The 22103-nt window shown below is 40.2% G+C and overlaps 1 protein-coding gene across 1 annotated transcript in view; it reads right to left on the bottom strand.

Moving 5' to 3' along the window:
* The window catches only part of LOC118775435 (AF4/FMR2 family member 2-like), a 164620-nt gene that overhangs the window by 33084 nt on the left and 109433 nt on the right, over positions 1 to 22103 (bottom strand). The window contains exons 8-9 of the mRNA XM_036525349.1: positions 15797 to 15848; positions 5802 to 5839 (exon numbers count right to left, since the gene is read on the bottom strand). Coding sequence (XP_036381242.1) covers positions 5802 to 5839; positions 15797 to 15848 — 90 coding nt within the window. The remainder of the gene's footprint in view (positions 1 to 5801; positions 5840 to 15796; positions 15849 to 22103) is intronic.

Raw genomic sequence — 22103 nt, 5'->3', positions numbered from 1 at the left:
GACTCATTTTTAGTGAGGGGGCAGACAAACTAGTCATCATGAAGCAGGGTTGCCACAGTCATTTTCTGGCAAGATTAGAAAAGGGACTGTTATCAGGCACTCCAATACACGGCCACAACACCTTGCACTGAGCCATTTACCACCTAATGCATGAAATAGCAGGGGGCTTTCATGGTTAACCACATATAGAAGCAATTAAGTCTGGCTGCCTGTGTTGGAGGGACTCGTCATACCCACCGCTCACCAGTCAGGTAGAGTAATTACCTCTCCAGACAGAGCTCTCCTTCGATCTGCCTGCTCATATGCCTGCAACACATTCCATTTCCATTTTTTTCCAAGAGTACACATCTTATATTGCCATGTAAAATTGACCACTACTAAGCCATTAAGGCATAATTCAACTAAGTTTCCTGGCTGTCACCATTAATAAAGCCTTACGATCTTCCTGCCTGGAGCTGCTATTTGATTACTGACCTGCTAGACAATGTTATCCTGATAGAGAGAGACGAATAATCATAGCATGGAAAAAAAGAGGACATGTTTTTTTCTGATGCTGCATTTCATTTCTCTGCACCTGTCACTGACATCTTAGGCTGGTCTGGATTGGGGGGATCGTGCTCTGCAGTGTCTTGGGTTATAAATCCAAAACACCATTTCTCATTTTCATAGCACATATCTCCCAGCTTACTGATTTGCAATCCCGAGAAGACATGTCTCCACTGACTGACCTGACACCAATAAAAATACTGAGTCTAATCTCAGTCAAGTTGTGACAAATGTATTACACTGTTCTAGCTTGCATTATTGAACCGTTTATTAAATTGTCAATGGCATAACATGTGGTGCAGGGTAAGAGGCCACTTATCACCCAGCACCCACCACGGGGGTCAGTCTGAAGACAGATTTATGACAGAGACATATGGCCTGTGAAGATGATACACAAGGGCACATGTGAAGACTGTTCCTGGTCTCGTTAAAAGACACTGCTGTTCTCTGGATGCCATCCCCTGGGCCAGGGACATCTGCAGATCTCTGTACCCCCATCTAACTGCCTAAAGAAGACCACTGCATCTAATGTGACAACCCCCTCCCCCAACACAAACAATGCCATGGAAACACACCTGATCATAAGCCCTTCTGAAGATATTTTATGTTAAAGGACACCTAAAACTGTTTGATGAAAAACCACCAGCAACCTTGGATCATTAACATATCCATATGCCTGGAAAGGGATATTAATTTTATGCTTGAAAAGGAGCCCTGTTGATTAATTGGTTGAACCGAGCATGCATGGAGTCACAAGGATGATTTCTGAATCCTTGGGATGTTGAGCTCTATTTTCCCACAGACCAGCTCAGACGAAGAGACATTTATGAAGAGGAAAAATCCACTGTGGGTAAAGCTCCTGCAAACTCCGAGGAAGCCCTAGCCACCGGCGTTCCCAGTCCCAGAGGAGCTCCTGCATTCCTGCAGCATTACCGATCCCGGGGGCTGGGAAGGAAATACGGGCCTTACAATGCTCTGGTGAGCAGGTAACCGGGCAGAGCACTCAAATAAAACTTCCACCAGATTGAGAGGGCTGTTGTGATGAAGCGAGGTTCCTGCGGGCGGCTATGAGCTCACTGCTTGGCAGGGGGACGTGGTAAAGTAAATAGAGACGTGGGGAGCGTGAGGGGGGGAATGGCCCCTTCCAGATCTCTTCCATAAACACGGGAGGAGAAGGCAAACTGGCCCCGGCTCCCTTCTCCCAGCTGGCTCCTGGCTTGAAAGATCACTGGCATTCTCGCTTGGACCCGAAAGAGCAAAAAGAAAGACTCAACGAGCTACAGGCGAAGAGCACCTGCCAGCGTGCCCTCGTAAAGGAAAGCTCACTCTGTACCCTTGTAGCGCTGCACTCTAAATCAAACAGACAACTGTTGACTTCTATTTTATTTCCTGGCCTGACTGTTCACAGGCAGGTTGATGTTAATGGTGGGTGTCAATCTTTTCCAATGGACTCTACGCACTGGAAACAACACAAAAAGGGAAGCCAACGGGGGTAGTCAGAGTTTAGGCCAACCATTTAAATGGCAGGAGGTTTAATGCTGCATCCATGGATTGCAATGATCTTGTTCACAGAACAGCATCTGTTTGCTGCCGGAGGGTCAAGCGTATTTGCGTAGCGTAAAACAGTCAGCAGACACTTAGCTGCACTTCGCACAGGAAGTGAAGTCATTTGTGAAGTAAGTGAGGCCCACACTCTCAGCTCAGATGGTCTTAAGGTCTTAAAAACATAAAACAAAACTCAATGACCTGTGGAGAGGGGGGGACAATATAACCTCATACTGGTATAATTTTACTCTTGATTGGGTTTCTATTGTTTTCTTTCAGTGTAAGATCCAAAGAAATGGCAGGGGAAAACTTTCAAGCGTATATCAGGCATATCTGTTTCAGGAAGGTGTCAAACCGGTCAGGTGAAGCGGAGCCTCAGCCCTCTGATGCTAACCACTCAGTTTTAATATTTCATTCTTATTTCAAGGAAATCTTCAAACAAGACATTTCCAGTTTTGAGAGTCCTTTTTTTACAACATGGAAAAATTGCATTTAGAAATGAAGACCGAAAACACTGAAAACCACAATACAGTCTCCAATTGTCTGGTGCAATACAGTGAACTGAACCAGAAACACGGTGCCATGCATCACACAGGAAGTCACAGAATGGATTTCTGCGAATTCACATCTCCTTTCTTCATCTCTCTCAGATGTCAATAGCACTTACATGGGATGCAATTTATGAGTGTGTAGCCCTTTGCCAAAAGCTATTCATGCTTGCAGGAGGCCCGCCATCACATATGTTTTAACAAGTGAAATGTGTTTTTAACAATTCTGATTGTGATATGTCACATATGGTAATATAAATCTACTCTAAAATCCCTGCTTTGAATACCTCCCAGGGGAATGGCTATGTGGTATGAACGCAATTAGTCCTGAGAGCCACTGCGAAATGACCTATGACTGCGCTTCAGTAAATAGGTATCTGGGTCACTGCCCTGACTCTTGAACACCACCTTTGATATTCTCTAGGATGAGCTGTTGACACCTGTTGACTAAGCATTTGCAGAATCACTCTGGGAAGCACTGTGTGGCTTTAGGCCTCTCTGTGGGCAAGATTTTAATAGGTCCATTCCACCATAAGCAATCAGCTTCACACCAGCAGGGCCAGCTGAGAAACACAATGGCAGTCCCCACAGACACCACAACTTAACCATGGCAAGAAAGCTGGAATAACAAGCATTTTGTTTTCAAGAAGCAAGAACTCTCCCTGGTATTGTATACAGACTTGGGGTTGAGTGATATATTGGCTGGCCAATAATGAACATTTCCTCGCAATACTGGCATCAGTGTATATGATGCTGGTAATGGGCCAATAATGCTTCCTCTCTCCCCTGTGCTGATGTGGAGCTCCCCCAGCATCAGCTTGCCGCTTTGTTGATGCTAACTAATGATTCCATTTGCATTTACATTTACTCATTTGGCAGATGCTGTTTTCCAGAGCGACCTACAAAGCAAGGTACATAAGTGCACATAAAGCTGCTACATGAAGAAGAGTACAGAAATGAACTGTCAAAACACACTTGAACAGCAACATTGCATAAAAATATTTTAATAACCTACCATACTGAAAGAAAAGAGAATGTAAAGATCACATAGCTAATGTATCTATTCATAAATCAATGACACACTACAAAGGCCCACACAGAAAAGCAAGACTTGAAGTACAGCAGAATTATTGCAAATACATGCATTCAAGATTCAGTAGTGAAGAGGTGAGTTTTGCTAGAAGACTCTGTGCTCGAAAATGACCAGTAATGGCTGTCCTGAACACTGTGGGAAGAGTATTGTACCACAAGGGGCCAGAACAGACTTAAGGTGTGACCAGGAAGAGTGATGCTGCGGAGATGGCAAAAAGCCCTTTGCCCTGTGGGCTGCATTGTGCTTAAGGTCTCACCCATTCAGGTCAAAATTGTGCGTGGAGAATCCCAAACACTCACTTTTCCTTTCACTTTCATGAACAAATCAGAGATGCCAGGATCATGTGGGGGTACAAATGACATATAAAGTGAGTGTGGGGAGCACCATACAATTTGAAGCTACAGTAGGAACTAAATGAATCAGCACACAGAACAGTGCTGCAGACATTTACATCTTGTATCCTAAGTCCTTAGTGTATTGGCTGAGAGGTGAAAGCATCACAGTCAATCTGACTGTTCTGAAGTGTTCTTCTTGTGCAGATTTGGAGGGCCTATCAGATATACTGTATATGGGTAGATGTACTCAAGTGCTATAACACACCCGAATACATGTTAATAGTAACAAGTTTTGCAAATGAAATTAATTAAATCCAAGTGAGATCATGAATTGCTGACTGAATAAAATGTGCAGTTGTCTTTTTTGTTAGTTTGGTAAACATATATCAGCCCCTTGTCTGCCTATTTAGAATTCTGCCTGAGACAGAAATTTCCCAGTTAATCGCCAAATTTAATTAAATTTTAAATAAAAATCTGTTAAAAAGCCATTTCACTTTTTTGCCAATAGATTTTGTGATTTGAAGCCAAATCAAAGCCAGCAGTCATGTATTGCTAAATGTTGTGCATTTAGCATATGTACTGTATTCAAAAGAGTATTTCTGGCACAAAAAAAGATTTTTTTAAATCAATTCAGCAATAAGCATTTTTGTATGTAGACATAACATTTGTTCCAAGAATTTTGTTTCCATATCTATTGCTTATTTTATGGCTAAATAACAAATACTGAGTAGCAGAACTAATATATAGCAGGATTTTTATCTACCTGTTGCCTAAGACTTTGGTATCTGAATGACAGTTATCACACAGTAAGAAGGAATACTGCTCATTTCACAGTCTCAAAAAAAGGAGTCCAACAGTGATTTCAAATAGGTAACCTCTGGATCTTATCCACATCTCAGATTGAGGGTATCATACAGCTCTCTGATTTAAAGCAAACCCCCAAATCCCTAAGGATCCCAGGCCCCTCCAGGTTCCTCTGGACCCTTTCCATCCCCACTGCTCCTTATGAGGCTGCACAGAATGCCTTACTCAGTGTCCCACCCAGGGTGCAGGGCACGCCTGCAGACAGCGTGACAGCGTGTAGGCCGCCTCCCACTGCTCCTCTCAAGAGGCCCCCGCTCAGCTGCTCTAACTCACCAGCTCAACTGCCATTGTGCACCATTCAAAACAACATGTACCATATATTTACATTACAGTACAATAAAAGCAACGTTGCTGATCCATTTGTGGCAAATGATGTGACAGCCAAAACTGGTCAAGTCTCACAGTTAAATAACCAACAGTGCCCACCTAAGAAATTATGTGGGAGTATAATGGAGATTTGAGTTTGGCATGTTTATTTATGTAACCCATTAGTTTAAAACAATGACACCACTAAACAGCCATATATTTTAATGTTGCCTGCCACAAAACTGTCTGGAAAATGTTGCCCTTGTTCATCCTCACTGGTATTCACTTCCTCTGTTTTGAGAGTTAATTAAAGACCCTCTTCTTGGCTTGCCCCCAGTTACAAGATAACACTACTGCATTTCAAAGAAATAATTACACCAAAGGACGATGACCTTTGTGGGAACAATGGCCATCACAGTGGCATTGTTACAGCCATAGCTGAAGGTGCACAACAATCACATTGAAAGCCATAGTTTTTATAGCATCAGTGTTTTCTTAGTTCAGACAGAGATGTCAGGCTAGCGATCAGAATACAAAACCCAAAGAAATGTAGTTACCACTTACTTGAGAGGAGTGCTTCTCTGCTTGGTCTTGTCTGTAGCCTGCAAACCAAACGGAGGAACATTACGTCAACTGAGTTCATGGATAAAGGAATAGGAAGGAAAAAGTTCAGAATGTAACCCTGAACTCTGAACTGATTAAACAGTAGAACTACAGTGCCTACTGACATTGTGAGTTCTCCTGAAACAAATATGACATCCATTGATTCATAAATATTAGGGCTGTCAAGTGATTTAAAAATTCAATTGCGATTAATCACATTACTTTGTGTAGTTAATTGCGATTAATCACAAATATATTTCATTTTTTATTCTGTTCAAATTTTACCCCAGTGAAAGATTTTTAAGTGCAATGAGGTTATATTAAGAACAGTGGACACAATATGATATCAATCATACAAATGTACTTAACAAGTTGAGGTAACTGGAACAAGAGAAAATTCAAATAAACTTCAATTGTGAGGGAGTTTTATTCACTCACACACTAGGGCTGTGCAATATTGAACATAGAAAACACAAAATTGGGCTTAAATTGTAAAATAGATAACACAAATTTAAGACATGTAGTCTCATACTACAGTATCCAAGTATTGCTAAATCATGCTCAATAAATCTCACTCAAAAACCTTTCAGAAGTCCATATAAAAACCTACTCCAAAAACAGGATTTTGTAAATAAAACACAATTCGAAATCAAGCTGTTAGTCCAGTTAGACTAATTAATTTCTCAACAGCAACAGCAGGTTTACCTTTTGGATTATTTTGAATAATACACAACTTTACACTATTTCTATTTTGTTGAACCAAGCCAGTTGCTTAGACACACAAGTCTGGTCACATTTCCAGTTGACAAGGCAGCTTGCTTCTTCTGCACAATATGCCCAGAGAGGGAAAACAACCTCTAACAAGGCACTGATGTGGCAGGTGTTGCCAAGTACTTGCGAGCAAGGCAGACTAGCTTGTGTGCCCCAGCATGTTTGGACCACCACTGTAGGGGACAATCTTCCATGCTGATGACAGGCTCTGCTTTGTAGCGCTCCAGACATTTCTAAATACAGTCCTCCTCCTCATCAGATTCAGACTCTGAAGCAACTAAGAGAGCTGCTTTCTTCTGTGGAGGTTCAGACATTGCTGTTTGCACTGGTTGCTGTGCAAGCATCTCTTCCTTAAGAATGCCAGCGATCAATGCCAACACCTCAGCTCTCTCAGCTCTGTGCAGGCACTTGGGGTCCTTAAAACTAGGGTCAAATGCTGTGGAAATCTTCAGCCATGTACTGTTTGTTTTGTCCTTGCATTTCTCCATGTCCATGGTGAAGGTCTGCTTGAACTTGAATATGTAGGCTGGGTCATCCTCTGAACTCTCCATCATCCGAGACAGGCAGCAACACTGAACATGAAACAAACCTCTCTCCTCCAAGGAGTTCAGTAAAGTATCTACAAAAGACAATTCAAAATCAATGAAATTGTGAGGGACTTATTCACATTTAAATTCACTCATACACAAAAAGCAATGCCGAACATCAGTTAGATGGACGTGAGGATTAAATAGAGGCAGTCATACTCAACTATAACTGGCCTTTATCTCAGCTGAAAGCATTGGCACAAGTTAATCTACATTAGCATACATAGCACTGTGTAGCCTATCAGCATTGACAATGCATCTGAAAGTAATGAGCTTCACCTGTGTTAGCAGCCAGAGAGAGAGAGAGGGAGAGGGTTACCTGCAGGGCTCCAGCAATGTCTCCAGCTTCTGAAGTTTCTCCAGCTCGGCCTTTGTTGGCTTGGCGACGTTGGTTTTCTGTAGGGCTAGTGCATCTCTTATTGGTTGTTGGTTTCTTTGCACACGCTTCACCATCTCCAGAGTGGAGCTCCATCTAGTCGGCATGTCTTGTACGAGTGACTCAGTCTTCAGCCCCTCTGCGACTTGATGTTTCTTGAGTCCTTGGTATTTGGTGGACTGTGCTTGAAGTGCCCCACCACCTTTCGGCATTTGGAAAGTGCACCGTCAAATGCACTATTCTGCAGAGACACTGTGACAGAACGTTGAATGCTGTGCACGGTGCATGGCAAGTGTTCGAATGGCAGCTGTCTCGCTGCTGCAATTATGTTTCGTGCACTATCTGTGCTGAGTGTGCTTACTTTATTTCCAATGTTCCACTGCTTTGCTACATCCATAAAATGTTTGGCGCATGCCTCAGCATGATGTCTCTGCTCTGTTTTCATGACGGTCAAAGCATGTGAATGCCGTTTGCACTGTTCATCGATATAATGGACTGTAACCCGAGGTAGCTATGATTCCCTAGTGATGCCCAGCAATCACCAGTAAATGTGACTGTTGCTGTGAGCTCCAACTCCTTAGCTAGTTTTGCCCTCTCTGTTTCATACAGCTCGTGTATCCTAGTGACGACTGTGGCTCTTGAGGGAAACTCATAAGTTGAGTCGTTGGATGCAATCTGAATTATGTCACGCAGACCTTCATCCTCCACTATGTAAATTGGCCTGCATGCTGTGGCTATCCATTTAGCAATTGCTACCATTAATTTTCTGGAGGTTGACGCGTCCATTGTTTTCCGCCGAACACTGTCGAGCGTGGTCTGTCGCATATTACCAGGGCAAACGCTGCTGGTGTTGGATGTGTGCTTGGCTTGCATGTGATATTGTAGGCTGGGTGTACTCCTGTGATAACTAAACTCAGCCTGACAGTAACTACACACAGCCTTAGTCGAGTGAGCCGTATGGCAAAGTTTTGAAATGGAACTTCCCATTCAAGCGGCCTTTCTCCATCATTCACCGATACAAAGAGTATAGAGCGACTTCTAACACAATCTGATTCACTTGAAGGCTAGAGTGGCGCACATTCAATTAGCAGCTTGAACTATGGGGGATTCATAGGGTCAAATAGAACCTGCGTTAACGGCACTATTTTTTTTTAACTGCGTTAAAGTAAGATTGCGTTAATGCGTTATTATAGCGTTAACTTCGACAGCCTTAATAAATATAAATGCACACACACACAAACACACACACAGATTTCTCCACATGTATTAGGACCCTAATATATCTCAATGATGAAAAAGAATTGAAGCGAACACTGACACATCAGTGCTGGCAACTGGAGGCACAGTTAAACTACTTAATTTGACTTTAAATTGTGACTGTCAACTACAGAGGCTCCTGCAAATTTTCATATTATGCCAACTATTGAGAGGTATCATCAGGCTGCCTGTTGGAATCCAGCATGTCATCACAAAAAAGGAAATGCACAAATGCTACATTCACAATGATTTTCTTTCAAAAACAACACCACCACAACACATCAATTATTATACATTTCCAAAGAGACAGGTAATTATCACTCCTCTACAGGCTGCTTCTGTTCTCTAGTCAAAAAACAAAGAAAACTGAAATTTGAAATTCAAAAATTCTGAAAAAAAAGCTAAAATGTGTTTTCATTGTCATGTTACTTCAGTGGCATAGCCCCAGATGCACTGAAAGCCAGACAGCTTTATGTTGACCCAGAATCAGGTATGAGTGTTATGACTGGCTTCCGTGGTCTGAATATAACGGAAAACACACTGAAGGCTGTTAGCTCCTTAAAATTGTACATCAATAGTGAAACTGTGATGCACAAAGAAAACCTTGCATGTGAAAAAAAAAGTCGGGCTGAGAGCCCGCTGGCCTTCAGGAACCTGCTCCACCTTGGTGTACTGGTCTGGTCTTAGTGTACTGGCATGGCCATTGATCTGTGTACAGTGCATTTATCATTCATGAAGGGAGCCAGTGATCTTCACAGTATATTAGATGAAACAACTCAGATCATCTGTCAACGGCACTCTTATTGCTGTTTCCCTCTCCGCAGGGATTTCAGCTCCTTCGATCCTTCTTGAATTCTCATGTTGCTAGGCAACACGGCTAGGGGGCACGACTGCCAGAGTGGCTTGTATACTCCACCAAACTGTTAAAACGGCAGGACATTCCCTTGCTGTTGAGACAGATTTTTGAGATGCTATTTCAGGTCAGGGTTGTTGGAAATGTTGCCAAGCCCCACATAGTAGGGACAATTGTAGCAGGGACAACAAACCTTATTCCATATGACAGTGTTTAGATGTCAGTCTCCAGTTCCAGTAGCCATTGTACACACTCTTACAGTGTGTGACAGACTGACTGATTTCAGTGCTACTGTTTGACAACCACAATGACAAAGTTACCACTTAGTTCACATGCTGTGTTTTGATTGGTTACTGTTACCCATGTGTTAACTTATCCCAATCTACAATGCAATGATAGCCTAACACAATACTAGAATTTTTTTCTTTTAGAGCCAACGTTTGTTACTGCCAATGGTACATTGGCTCATCTCACCATGACCACCAGTGCACTCTTGCGGGAGCACAGGACATGATGAATGCAATCGTCAAATGTGAGTATTGTGACACACTACAAGCACCACGGGGCTAAGTGCATCTCTCTGATGCCATAAGAGAAACATGTAGGTGGTGGAATGAGCCAAAGGGTGTTGAGAGCAGTGCGACATAGGAACCATGGCTGATATACCTGTCTTCACCCCAGCTACCCCCAGTGGAAGGAAGCCAATTTGTTCCGCTGCTACAGGCTTCTGGCCACTGACAGCAAAAGACCATAGGGCTCAGCCTGCATTTGGAATCAATGCCTTAACTGTCTACACCACTCAGGAGATCCTGTACCAGAAATATTTATGTTTTTCTTCGTTTTTATAAATCTGCCACTAATATTGTTATGCTTAATTAACAGGATTATCAGCAATTACCAGCTATATTTATGAATATATCCTCTATGAAAAATGAAAGTGCCAAACATGAGTCCAGTCAAAGAATGTTGTGAAAAGCTATTTAATACTTGTATTTTGCAAAAATATAAACCATGGGCACAGCTTGGCCAGATATGAATAGTTAAGACAACAACCATTGACTGATCTAGACACTATCATTGATTAGTGTGCCAAATAGTTGTGGTCACATTTATTTTACAAGTTAAATACTATATGCCAAATAGAAGGCAAATTTAAGTAAAATCTGGCAGCTTGGTACATATTCTGTTATGAGAGAAATTAGAATAAATTAAAAATACAGAATAAACAAGAAGAGACAGGACTAAACCAGTAGACAGCCAACACTTATGGAAATAAAGCAAAAATGCCTCCTGTTTCAGGCCCGGTTCTTGTTTTCTGTATTTTTCCTTATTCTCGTTGTCTATTGGCATGTTAAATTATTATATAATCAAATAATAATATCTTATTTAACCATAGATTGTATCTTGACATTGACTATAATAATGACACAGTTTTCTTTTCTACACCTTTGTTCATGTTTCCCAATGGCAGCTTCCAGATGGGCTAATTGAATTCATATTAGGTCAGCTAGATGGCCAGCAGCAGTAAATTAAACAGTTAAGGCTTTCTTTGTTATTGGTTTTAAATCAGCTCAGCACAGCTTGTTCCATTTCAAAGATTAGCTTTTGATTATCCAGGGTTTTCCATATCAGATAAAAGGCCTCCTCACTCATCTTCCCCATTGCCTCAATACTCATTATCTCCTCCCTCTGAACAAATGATGTCATTGAACTTGAATACCCCTTGTGAAAATATCATTACTTTGCCCCAGTGTTTCTATCAGTCACACCAGTATCCAATTTAATTTAGACAAAACTGTGACTTGGACTCATTATAAAGTAAGCAAGGGCATAAATAGGCAGTCTCAAAAGGAATTTCAATTAGTCTCAGCAACATGATTGGTACAACAAACTAATGCATTAAACCAAGAGATCCTCAGTTTAAATACATTTTATGAACTACACCAACGTATGACCTTCAGTGGTCATGCTAAATGAAGGTAAAACCATTAGTATATACAGTGTCCTTCATATTTATTCATATCCCTTATTAAATATACATACAGGCATTCCCCGATTCACTGCAGTCTGATTTATGCTAATATGCATTTACAACATTTATGAAAAAAATACCATTATTAACAGTTTTACAACACAAAATCCATTTTTACAAAAAAAGAGTGAGAGGAGGAAAGCCAGAAAAAGAGCTGCAGTGACTTTAAAAAAAAGCTTATTCTTAGTTAAGAGTTAGTTTTATTGCCTTTTTGTTGTTTTCATATAGTTAACTAGTAAGAGGAGCTAAAGACGTTATACACATTCAATCCTCTGAGTGTGTATACACTCTCTTGCTCACCCAGGAGCTATATAAACACCTGTATGAAGACTTGTATCTTACTGCTCCCCGTGCCCTCTCACTCCCAAACTGTCATGCGGTGTATGTTTTAATACTAAACAATGGTGAATAATCATTCTAAATAATACTGTATTTCACATATAATGCATATAATTATATTTACAAATATGTATATAATATTTATACATTATGAACTTTTGACTTAAACCCATGTTTTTTTAACTTGTCTCTATAATATTTTGATTTCCAGCCCATGTTCACGACTGCAACCCCTGCTTCTATCTTTGCGTCTATGGAAAACTATGGTCTGGTTCACAAACGATGCGGTTTCCAGGAACACACTGTGTCATAAAACTAGGAACACCCTGTGTCAAATATTCATGTTTGTGTACTATCTGACAGGAAGACGGAAAATAAGTGCATTGGATAGAATTATTTTTTATATTTTCTAAATACACAAATAAAACTAAATGATTCATGTGAAAAATCATTTACAATAACACTTACAGAGTACAGTATGCCATTTGGAATTTTATGCTGTGTAGTAACATTATACACTGGTTGGGCTGACAATCCTTTATAAATACTTTATAAATATATTGCAATCACATTATAAACAGAAATACGTGTGATACAGTCAGAACTTTTCTTCTGTATATTCAGTAAATGGTATTGGGGAACTGATGTGAACAAATATTCACATCTTTTGGTACATAGCCTGTTTAAACACTTTAAATACAGCAAAGCTAACACCCACTTAATGAAACCTGTTTCCAAACCATCAGCTCACTAATAAGCATATGTCAGTACACACCGTGATTGCTGTAACTACACACACCGATAATGAAAGTGAGCCTTGTACGTTCAGGTAATTACAGCGCTTCATGGTGGAAATTGCCTGCGCTGATGAAATGGCGGGTCAATAACACACTGTCACCGAGACACCGGGATTTACAGGCCAGCGACGTCAGTGCTTAACGATGCCCGAGGACGCCGGCCGGGGGTCGGGACGGACACCGGCGGCGAGGTGATTTGTATGAGACGAGGGCATCCTGACCTTTCTCTCTGTCCACTGTCACAACAGAGACGGTGGTGCGGCGCACCCGACACAGACCGCGGGTGAGGGAGAATGTGAGTGAGAGGGCAATGTGACGCTAATTGCTTTGGATGGAGCAGCGCTGTGCAGAAAGATGGAAGTGAAATTACTGCTGCAGGTTCCTACCAGCCCACCTTCCCCTTCCTCATACCCCCCCCCTCCCCGTCAAAAATATATTTATTATATCCTCTCTATTGCCATAAGTCACATGCTGTGGAGGCGCAATGACACATACTGGCTCTGTGACTCACACTGAAGAAGCGCATTTTCCAAGAGATAAGGTCTGGCTGTGTCACTTATTACATTATGGGAATACTGTTTAGTAGTGTTCAAGCTTTGATGATCATTTTCGTGTAGTATATTTGAGGGGGTACCTGAAAATGTTGAGCTTTTTTATTTTTACACCAGGCTGACATCATTCTTAAAGGTGCTGCCATATGTGCAGAAATGTAGCATGTGCTCAGCTGCAGTTGGACTGATTTATGCACACGCACAGCAGGAACATGTCACATTTAAAGATGAATGTCAAAACCATGGTCAAACAAAATTATGTGCAGTAGCTGTCATTAAGGGACAAATTGAACAAAATTACATGAGCTGCCCAAAAATTCAGAGCCTGTAGATTTGAATATTAGAGCGAGCAATTTCCCAGCAATCTCTACTTCTGTGTTTCCAACCCTAAAAAGGCTTTATCTTAATTGTATATGATCAAGAATTATCATTTAAAATTTTCTTTGACTTGGGCACAAAACCTTTGGGCATAACATATGACTGTTCCCATTGCTCAGTGGATTACTAGAAGAGAATATATTATAAAATAGTTTATATTTCTGTCATAAACACTGGCACACTATCACAAGTTTTGATGAAAACGTGTCATATTTTATAGGTAAATTAATAAAAAAGAAAATTAGATTGAATTTATATTTTGCAATTTGACATATGTTTGTTTACATATGCATCTCAAATACAGCTTTGTGTTTCAGCTTTATACCATATGTGAAATTCTGTAACAGGATGGAAACATCAGTCCCGTATGTTATTCATTTAATGCAAAATCCCCAATTATCAAAATCTGGCCTGAGTGTTTAAATGTATAATGTGACAGTAATGACTTAGTACCTAAAAGAAGCTGGTTTATTTCTGTGTCTCTGTGTCTAATACTTCCAGCTTAAAAAAGAAGCAAAATAAAAACAAGGAAACAATCACTTTCAAATTCTGCAATACCAAGAGGATATTCTGCATTATTAAATACTTGCAAACACATTTTGAAAATAACCTACAGAACTCTAAAAGCAAAGTGGCAAATCACTTATGAGTAATGATAAATAATAAATATCCAAATAAGCACCACAGCCTGCTAAATTCAATTGTAATTTTATACATGAAAGGCTCAATCCTGCAAAGTTTCTTAATATTTAAAAACATATATGGCGTGGAAATAAAGTTTGACCAAATTCAGTATGTCCAAAGTTTACAGTGAGACGTAAACAAAAGTATCAATTCAACCTTACACTTAGTGGAAAGGGAAATATTTCATTTTTATGTTGCAGGATATTTATTAGTATGTTCAAAAGTACATGTGACACAGTAACTCTTTCAGATCCTCAGATCCTCAGCCACACAGACACACCCAGAGAAGCATTACCTGGTAGTGAGGTTGCTTGTTTCTGCAGCAACACAATGATACCAGCATCCAGTATCTTTTGGGGTTAGAGAATTCTCTGCTTTAAGAGGAGGATGAGCCACTAGACCTCTGACAGTTTTTACAAGTTACAGAACCCACAGAAAGTGAAAGGGGCACATTTATTTTGGCCTAGAGCCTGAAACCAGAAAATACATTCATTTATGAAACTGCTGGAGCATGACATCCGCTGTGACACTGAGAGTAATGCATGGAAATATTTTAATGGGGATAGAACACAAGATTTACAAAGCTAAGCAGAGATGTTACATAAACCCCAGCTTTTTTGTTAGCCAGCAAGCAATACTCTTCCCTTTTATTCTCCAAAACAGGGAATGAAGATACAGACCAAAGTCATATCTCTGATATAAACAATGAAAATGGAGCAGTTGGCAACTGTAAACTTTGTGGATCCAAAGGTGTCTTTTGTTAGCTCATGACAAGTTCTGTGTCAGTACAGTGATGCCAACTTCCTAAATCCTGTTTCAATAGACCTGTCTGTACCCTCAAGGGAAACTAACAAGTCATTTGTGACTGCCACGATTTGATATTATCTATTCATTGTGCTGTTTCCCAAACATGTTACCATTTTGTTATTGTATTGACTTTTTATGCATATAGATCTTAACATCATCTTATTCAATGTATGTCTGCATATTTGTCCCTTATGAGGAAAGGCATTAAATTAGAGTATGGAGAAATGGATGAAGGAAATGTCATTTCTTCAAGGCTTTTTGAGCTGGCAAAACAAGCCTCAAAACAAAGCTGCATAAAAGCCAAGGAGCCTAATAGTCCTGAAAATGATATCTTGCCAAGAATAATAATGTGTCAGTCTTAATCTTAAAAAGTCATATATTTCATTACAGCTGTGATAGAATAATACAAAACTATTTCTGACTTGTATGTGAACTTTTGTTGGTAGTCAAATTACCACCACACAAACACACACACACACACACACACACACACATACAACCACACACATACACATTTCAGTTACCTGTTCGCTGTCATCTTCATCACTGCTGAGTTTGAGGTCATCCTCAAGCATTCTGTGGGAATCAAACACAACACGCCAATCAATCTCGAGTTCTCACTGGGACAGAGGAAATGCTTCTAGTACCTAGTGACGGCAAAATAAAGATGTAATGTTCAAAGAGCATAATAGCTGTTGACATAAGCTGTCATATAACAGATAAAAAAAGTATTTTTTTATTTTATGATTGTCTTGTTCATTGTTCAATTACATTCTCTTTTTTAATGTCTGTTGAGCAATGTGGTCCACCCCCAGTGAGCCATGCTGATTAATCCAACATTAGACAAAAAAAGGAAAAAGTATCAGCTGTATTCCCACACACGTAAACCACTATATGGCACTTTTTGAAGGATGGTGATGTCACCTGAAAAAGGGTTACAAGGTGTGCTTAGATCATCTTCTAACACAATAAAGATGTCGCTGAGCTAAAGTGGAGGTACCTACACTTCTGGGTAGAAACACGAGGCCTTATGACCACTAGGACAATATAACACAGCCTTGTAAAGGGCCCCTGTGAGGAATTTCCCCCTGAACCTGGACTAATAAAGAAGCCTTATAAAGAGGAAATGTGTTCAAGGTTCACTATGACCTAAGCTCATGTGCCCCATCTCAGACTGAGCAAAGCTTTGCACAAAACTACCAGTCATTACCCTTCTAATATTTTACAGATGCTAGGAAGAACATGAACACAATTCAAAGTGCCATAGTCTAATTCCTCTCTGCTGGAATCAAACTAACACTGTTCTGGGATGTACCCTTTTTTGCTTAACTTTACCCATCAGTGCTAGATGTAGGAATATGCTTATGAGATACAAAAAACAAACAAACAAACAAAAAAACACTCCTCACACAAAAGAAACACTGATTACTTTTAAGTGAGGGAAATGGTAAGATTACTAAAAGGAAACCCATTTTACAATGTCTACAATGCATCTGAGACTCAAAGTGTCTCAAATGTCTCTACTTTTTGAAAAACCACAAAAGTGGCAAATAAAACACACACTTTCTCAAAGGTCCTTCCCTTGGTCTTCGCAAAGAAGGAGAGTCTGTTCCCCTGTGCCTCCCCCATACTATAAACAATCATCACAGTCTGACCCCAACAAGGTGGTAGACTAAACATCCCCCCGGGGAGATTTCTGGGGAAATCACAAATATTCAGCTACAGCAACTTCCTCACACAATGCTCAAAGAGAGTCTTAATCAAGGCTTTACTCCAAATTGCACTGCAGGCGTGTCATATCTATGGTTACACCAGTCTACGGCTGTGGCTTGAAGCAGGTTTGGCTCAAAAACCACTATTTGCCACAGCTTGTATGTCAGACTCCAGTCTATACAGCCAATGAGAGGGAGGAAAAAGGGTCATAGGATATTACAGGTTTTTGAAGGTATGTTTTTTTTGTTTTGAGTAAAGGCCTTGAGTTGTAGTGGTGTTAAGCTTACAGTAAATAACAGTCACATGCCTGATGAATGTGCAGTCACAATCCTTGATCTGAAGAAATTCTCTGGTCTGTTCAGGTGTGATCAAACTCCCAAACAAGCAAAGAAATTGTTTACACATATTAGCTCACCTACAACTTCCTGACAGTGTTTATGAGTTACTCTCAGAAATGACAGCAATGGTGATAATAAATCAACCTCACTATGCATATTCAGTGCTGTCTCAGTATTGGTCAGTGCACTCTGTATATGTCTAGCACTGTCTCTGTATTGGTCAGTGCACAAAGTGTATTACCACAGCAGTCACTTTGAACAGAGGCTCAGGTTGGTCATAAATCCGGCCTAGCTCTAATAGTTCTCAGCGGGGTAAAGATTGGATTAAGTGGGGTCTCTAATTCAATTATTGGGGTTTGCAGAGATTACTGAGTTAGAGTAGCTGAATGAACTGCTACTGTACTTCTGAGAGGCAACAGTCCCCTCTGCCGTCTGAAGAGAAACTTGGGAAGTGAGGATTCCGCGGAAGTCAGACAGAGGACAGTGCTCAAGATTCTTTTCTACTCATGCCCCTCGTTTCACCCTGATGCATCTGTGCTATTTGCATTTTGCACTGGAATGAACTGCTGAACTACGCAGTACTTGCTGTGTTGCCTTGAACTAAAATGCATGCTGAGCAAATGAATAAGGAGCAAAAGAACCCTACAGGTGAATGAATGAATGAATGAATGAATGAATGAATGACTAGGCATGCCTCTGGTCAATGCTAGAGGCTACTGAATAATATCTTACAAAAAGCAACTGAGTAGCAGTGAGAGAAGGCACTGAATTTCATCATATAAAATAAAAACAAAGATTGGTGGCTCTGGAGTTGGAAGGAAGTCTTTAAGGACACTTGCTTTACTCCAGCTCTCTCTCTCTCGCATCCTGGGAGTAGTGTGGGTCTCATGGGGTGGGTGAAGCAAGGCTCCCTGTCTTGTGTAGCACAGCTGGTACGTGGCAGCTTAGTGCCGATAAAGTGTCTCTTGGCGCCATTCAACCAATTAATATAATTACAGCTGGTGGGAGAGGTAAACCCTGTGGTTATTACCCATTAGGTAACCTATAATCACTCCCACTGTCATCTTCCTACTACCTGTAGCTGCCAGTGAAAAGACAAACAGAGGCAGGGCAATGACAGAATCTGATAAAGGTAAAGGGCAACACAGACACACCGTCTGTGAAGGGAAAGGTCCCTCAGTCATTATTCTACATGCCAAGAGACAAAAGAACTGGTGTGCTATAAGGCTGATGTTACATAAAGCAACTTGCATGCAACTAAAGTTGCATACACTAGTTGCATGTAACGTCATTAAATGCGATTCTACTTGTACACAAAGCAATTCACACCTGATTTAAATTGCACTCAATGTCCAATCACATTTACATGTGATTCAACATTTATTTGACCATGTAAAATGAACTAATTTCACAGTGAGAGCCTTCACTGCAATAGGTATAATATATAATTCAACTTTTCTATCGCTGTTAGAATTTTACATAGAAGAGGTGAGTATGACAAGACAAACACTAACGTCAGTTCTGGTCTTCTCACCATCATTTCAGAAAATATCACCCTAATGAATTACCCCTGCACCAAACCTTTTGTGCAATGCACAAAACTGGCCCAAGCAGCAGCTCCAAGGCGTGCTTAAATATCCAAACTATTATGCATACAGCAAATGCTCCACACGAATACATTCCTACAACAAAACTTTGCCACAGTAAGTATTCAAATTACTTAGCAAAAAAAAAAAAAGCTAAACCCAAGATCCCATTAGGAAAGCGTTTGCCTGATTTCTTTAAACTAACGCTATGCACGAATACAGAGATTGAATGATAAAAACCAAGCTGTCAAGTGTTATAACATTGCTTAACAGCTAAAATATATAAATTAAATAGTTCAACAAATAGCCTAGAGTATTTGTTGAGCCTTTACACCTCTAAACACTTTTTATAAGTTACCTACAGTGAGTGAAAGGGGGCACATTTGATTGAGGATGTCTCCTGCTAGCTCACGTATATATTATAAAAAACAGGAGTTCCATGCCCTAAAATAATATTTAGCCAGTTTTGTTTTCATTTGAATTAAACCATGAATATGTAAACTTAACCAAGCCCTAGAAAGTTAATGTGTAATTCAAGTTAAAATATCCTTACCTGACCTTTAACTATAATATTATTTTATATGGTGAACAAAGTGTTACTGCGGCTATTGATTAATTAGGCTGACTTTTAAGACTACTAATACTACTACTACTAATAATAATAACATTTGTCATAGTCCTGACTTCAAACATGTATTGTTTAAATACATTACAGTGCATTACAGAAGGAATCTATAAATATATACTATACACATAGTATGTAGTATATAAACTGTATATAATAATGTATTTCCCTATATTCATATAGAGATGGGGTTTTAACTATTTAAAAACTATAATTATTGCTCACAGGACAAAGTGTTGTAAATACTGCAGATAATTGCACAAATCTGTTAATGTTTTCCTGGTGGATATTCAAACATCTTTCATGTGCCCCACTGATCCACTATGTCAGACAATGAAAAACAACCCCCCTTTCCTTCCATCCTCCCCTCCCTACCTCTGTGACTCCATGATTACTACAGCTACATCTTTGGGGTTATTTTTAAAAGGACCACCATCAGTGACAATTTACCATTTAAGAGAAGTCCTCTGGGTTTTTGTTTGACGGCAATGGCTGCTTTTGTTAACGGGAGCCCTCAGCCCATTTAACTCAGCAGTGTGACAACTCCACAAAGGCAGCCTTCCCCCGGCAAGCAGCCAGTGATTTAGCAGTGGGAGACAGTGGGTGCTTGGAGTCGAGAGAAGTAGGAGAGGCTTGGCTATGCTGTCCCCCAGTTCCATAGTCCTGAAGACTGCTCAGACCGTCGTTAGAAATCAAGGACCTACAACAATTGGTTAGTCTCACCCAAATAAAAAAAAAAATATCTGCAATTTCTAAATCTTGGGTGATTTCTAAGGTAGAATGGTGGATTACGGGAGCAACTGGGGTCCACTTCTTTTCTAAAGTGCTTGGCTAAAGCAATAATTTAACAAGGCTAACTCGTTATTTTCTAAGCAAATGGAGAGTTAGTTAATTATCAAAGAAATAAACAAAACCGTAAAATGTAAATGAGCAACAGCAATAATAAAATATGACATATTCATGCATTTCCATTCTTCTGTATTCATTAGAAACCTTTTACTGGTTTTTTATTTTAATTGTAAGGGAAAAATTCAAATTGTGGACAAAAATATTCAGTCAGTCAGTAAGTAGTCATTCACCTCTTCCAAGTGCAGTCTCAATAAGTAATAAGGTTTTAAAGCAGACCACTGCTAATGGAAAAATCACATTTATACACAAGATTGATTCCTGATGTCAGAGAAAGGAACTGCCATTTTAAGGGCTTATTGCATTAGTATGTAATTCACTCTGAATAACAGCATCTGCAACATAACTAAATGTAAATGTAAAGCCAACCTAAACTTGAACAAGCAACTCAGAGATATGAGCAATGAAGACAAAGATGTGCAATTTTTGTACAAATGTCGCTTATTAGACAAAAGCTGTGGAGTTTTAAGTGCATTTAAGGCTCCAGTGAATTTACCCACACCATGACACAGTCACACACTTGTTCTTCTTGGTCCGGCTGGCTGACTGGACACCAATGGGCGTGTTGATGCCACCCACTCAGATTTCAGTTGGCGTCCACAATAATGAGACAGGTGTGGTGCCAGGATGAAATAATTGTTTTTTGTTCCCTTATTTTTGACCCTGTTATTACGCAGGTATTTATAAACATCAGTTGAACATGAAGCTTGCCCCACCATGACATTCTGTGCACCCAAGTGGGGGCATTTGGCAAGGCAAATTCAATCCTATGATACACATGCAAGCCAGTGCAACCACATTTTACACTACAAGTCCCACTGTATGCCAGGAGGCAGAAACCAATTACAGGATAGATGGATCTCCCCAATGCCATCTGAGCACCTCGCAGGTGCCTGAGTAAGTTGTGAGGTGCCAGTGGTGTGATGAGCTAACCCTGGCCGTCCCTGGTGGAATGAAGCTGATGTATGCTCCCAGTCCTTGTTGGGTGACCTGGCCGGTTTAGAACCTTGGTCGTAGCGCTCAGCACCTTTTCTGTCTGAGCTACTCAGGAGCCATATAACTATTGTTTCTGAAGCCAGGGAAGAACAAAGGTTCATGGACATGGATATGGCACTAGGAAAGGAAATGCAAATGGTATTCTTAGTCTTCATTTGATATGTACTGCTCACGGTAATAATGTGTTATTTTATAAAGGCATGGAGAAATTGCTTATTGCTTATCCTGTGAATCCTCCTTATGTTATTCCATACAAAGAGGAAGAAAAAGTCATCAAGAATCCAGATGAAACTTGCATGTCCTCAGTTTGGACGGAGAGCCACTTTTTTGATACATAGTGTTTGAAGTTTCTTGTCAGTTCTACTGACATAAAATTTGCCAATACCATTTGCTGAGCTAACTCAGAATTTCCAGCCATGACAGGCACCGGACACAACCTGAAATTTCAGATTTGTCTCATTTCACAGAAAAAAGATTGACTGTTGCAACAAAATAGCTAAAATGTACTAATGTAACCACAAAGCTTGCCTCCTTTTCATGATCCATCATTCCCTCGTAAATCCAATTCAATGAATATGACATTTTATTTATCCAAAATTTTCTATACTATAAGCTGCGCAAACATTCTTTGGCTCTCAGTGGGAGTTTCTTATTCTAATTGTGAAAT

Source organism: Megalops cyprinoides, chromosome 3 (genome assembly GCF_013368585.1).
Source record: "Megalops cyprinoides isolate fMegCyp1 chromosome 3, fMegCyp1.pri, whole genome shotgun sequence".
Taxonomy (NCBI): domain Eukaryota; kingdom Metazoa; phylum Chordata; class Actinopteri; order Elopiformes; family Megalopidae; genus Megalops; species Megalops cyprinoides.
The sequence above is the reverse complement of the archived record's forward strand: the minus strand, read 5'-3'. Positions and strand labels throughout refer to the sequence as shown.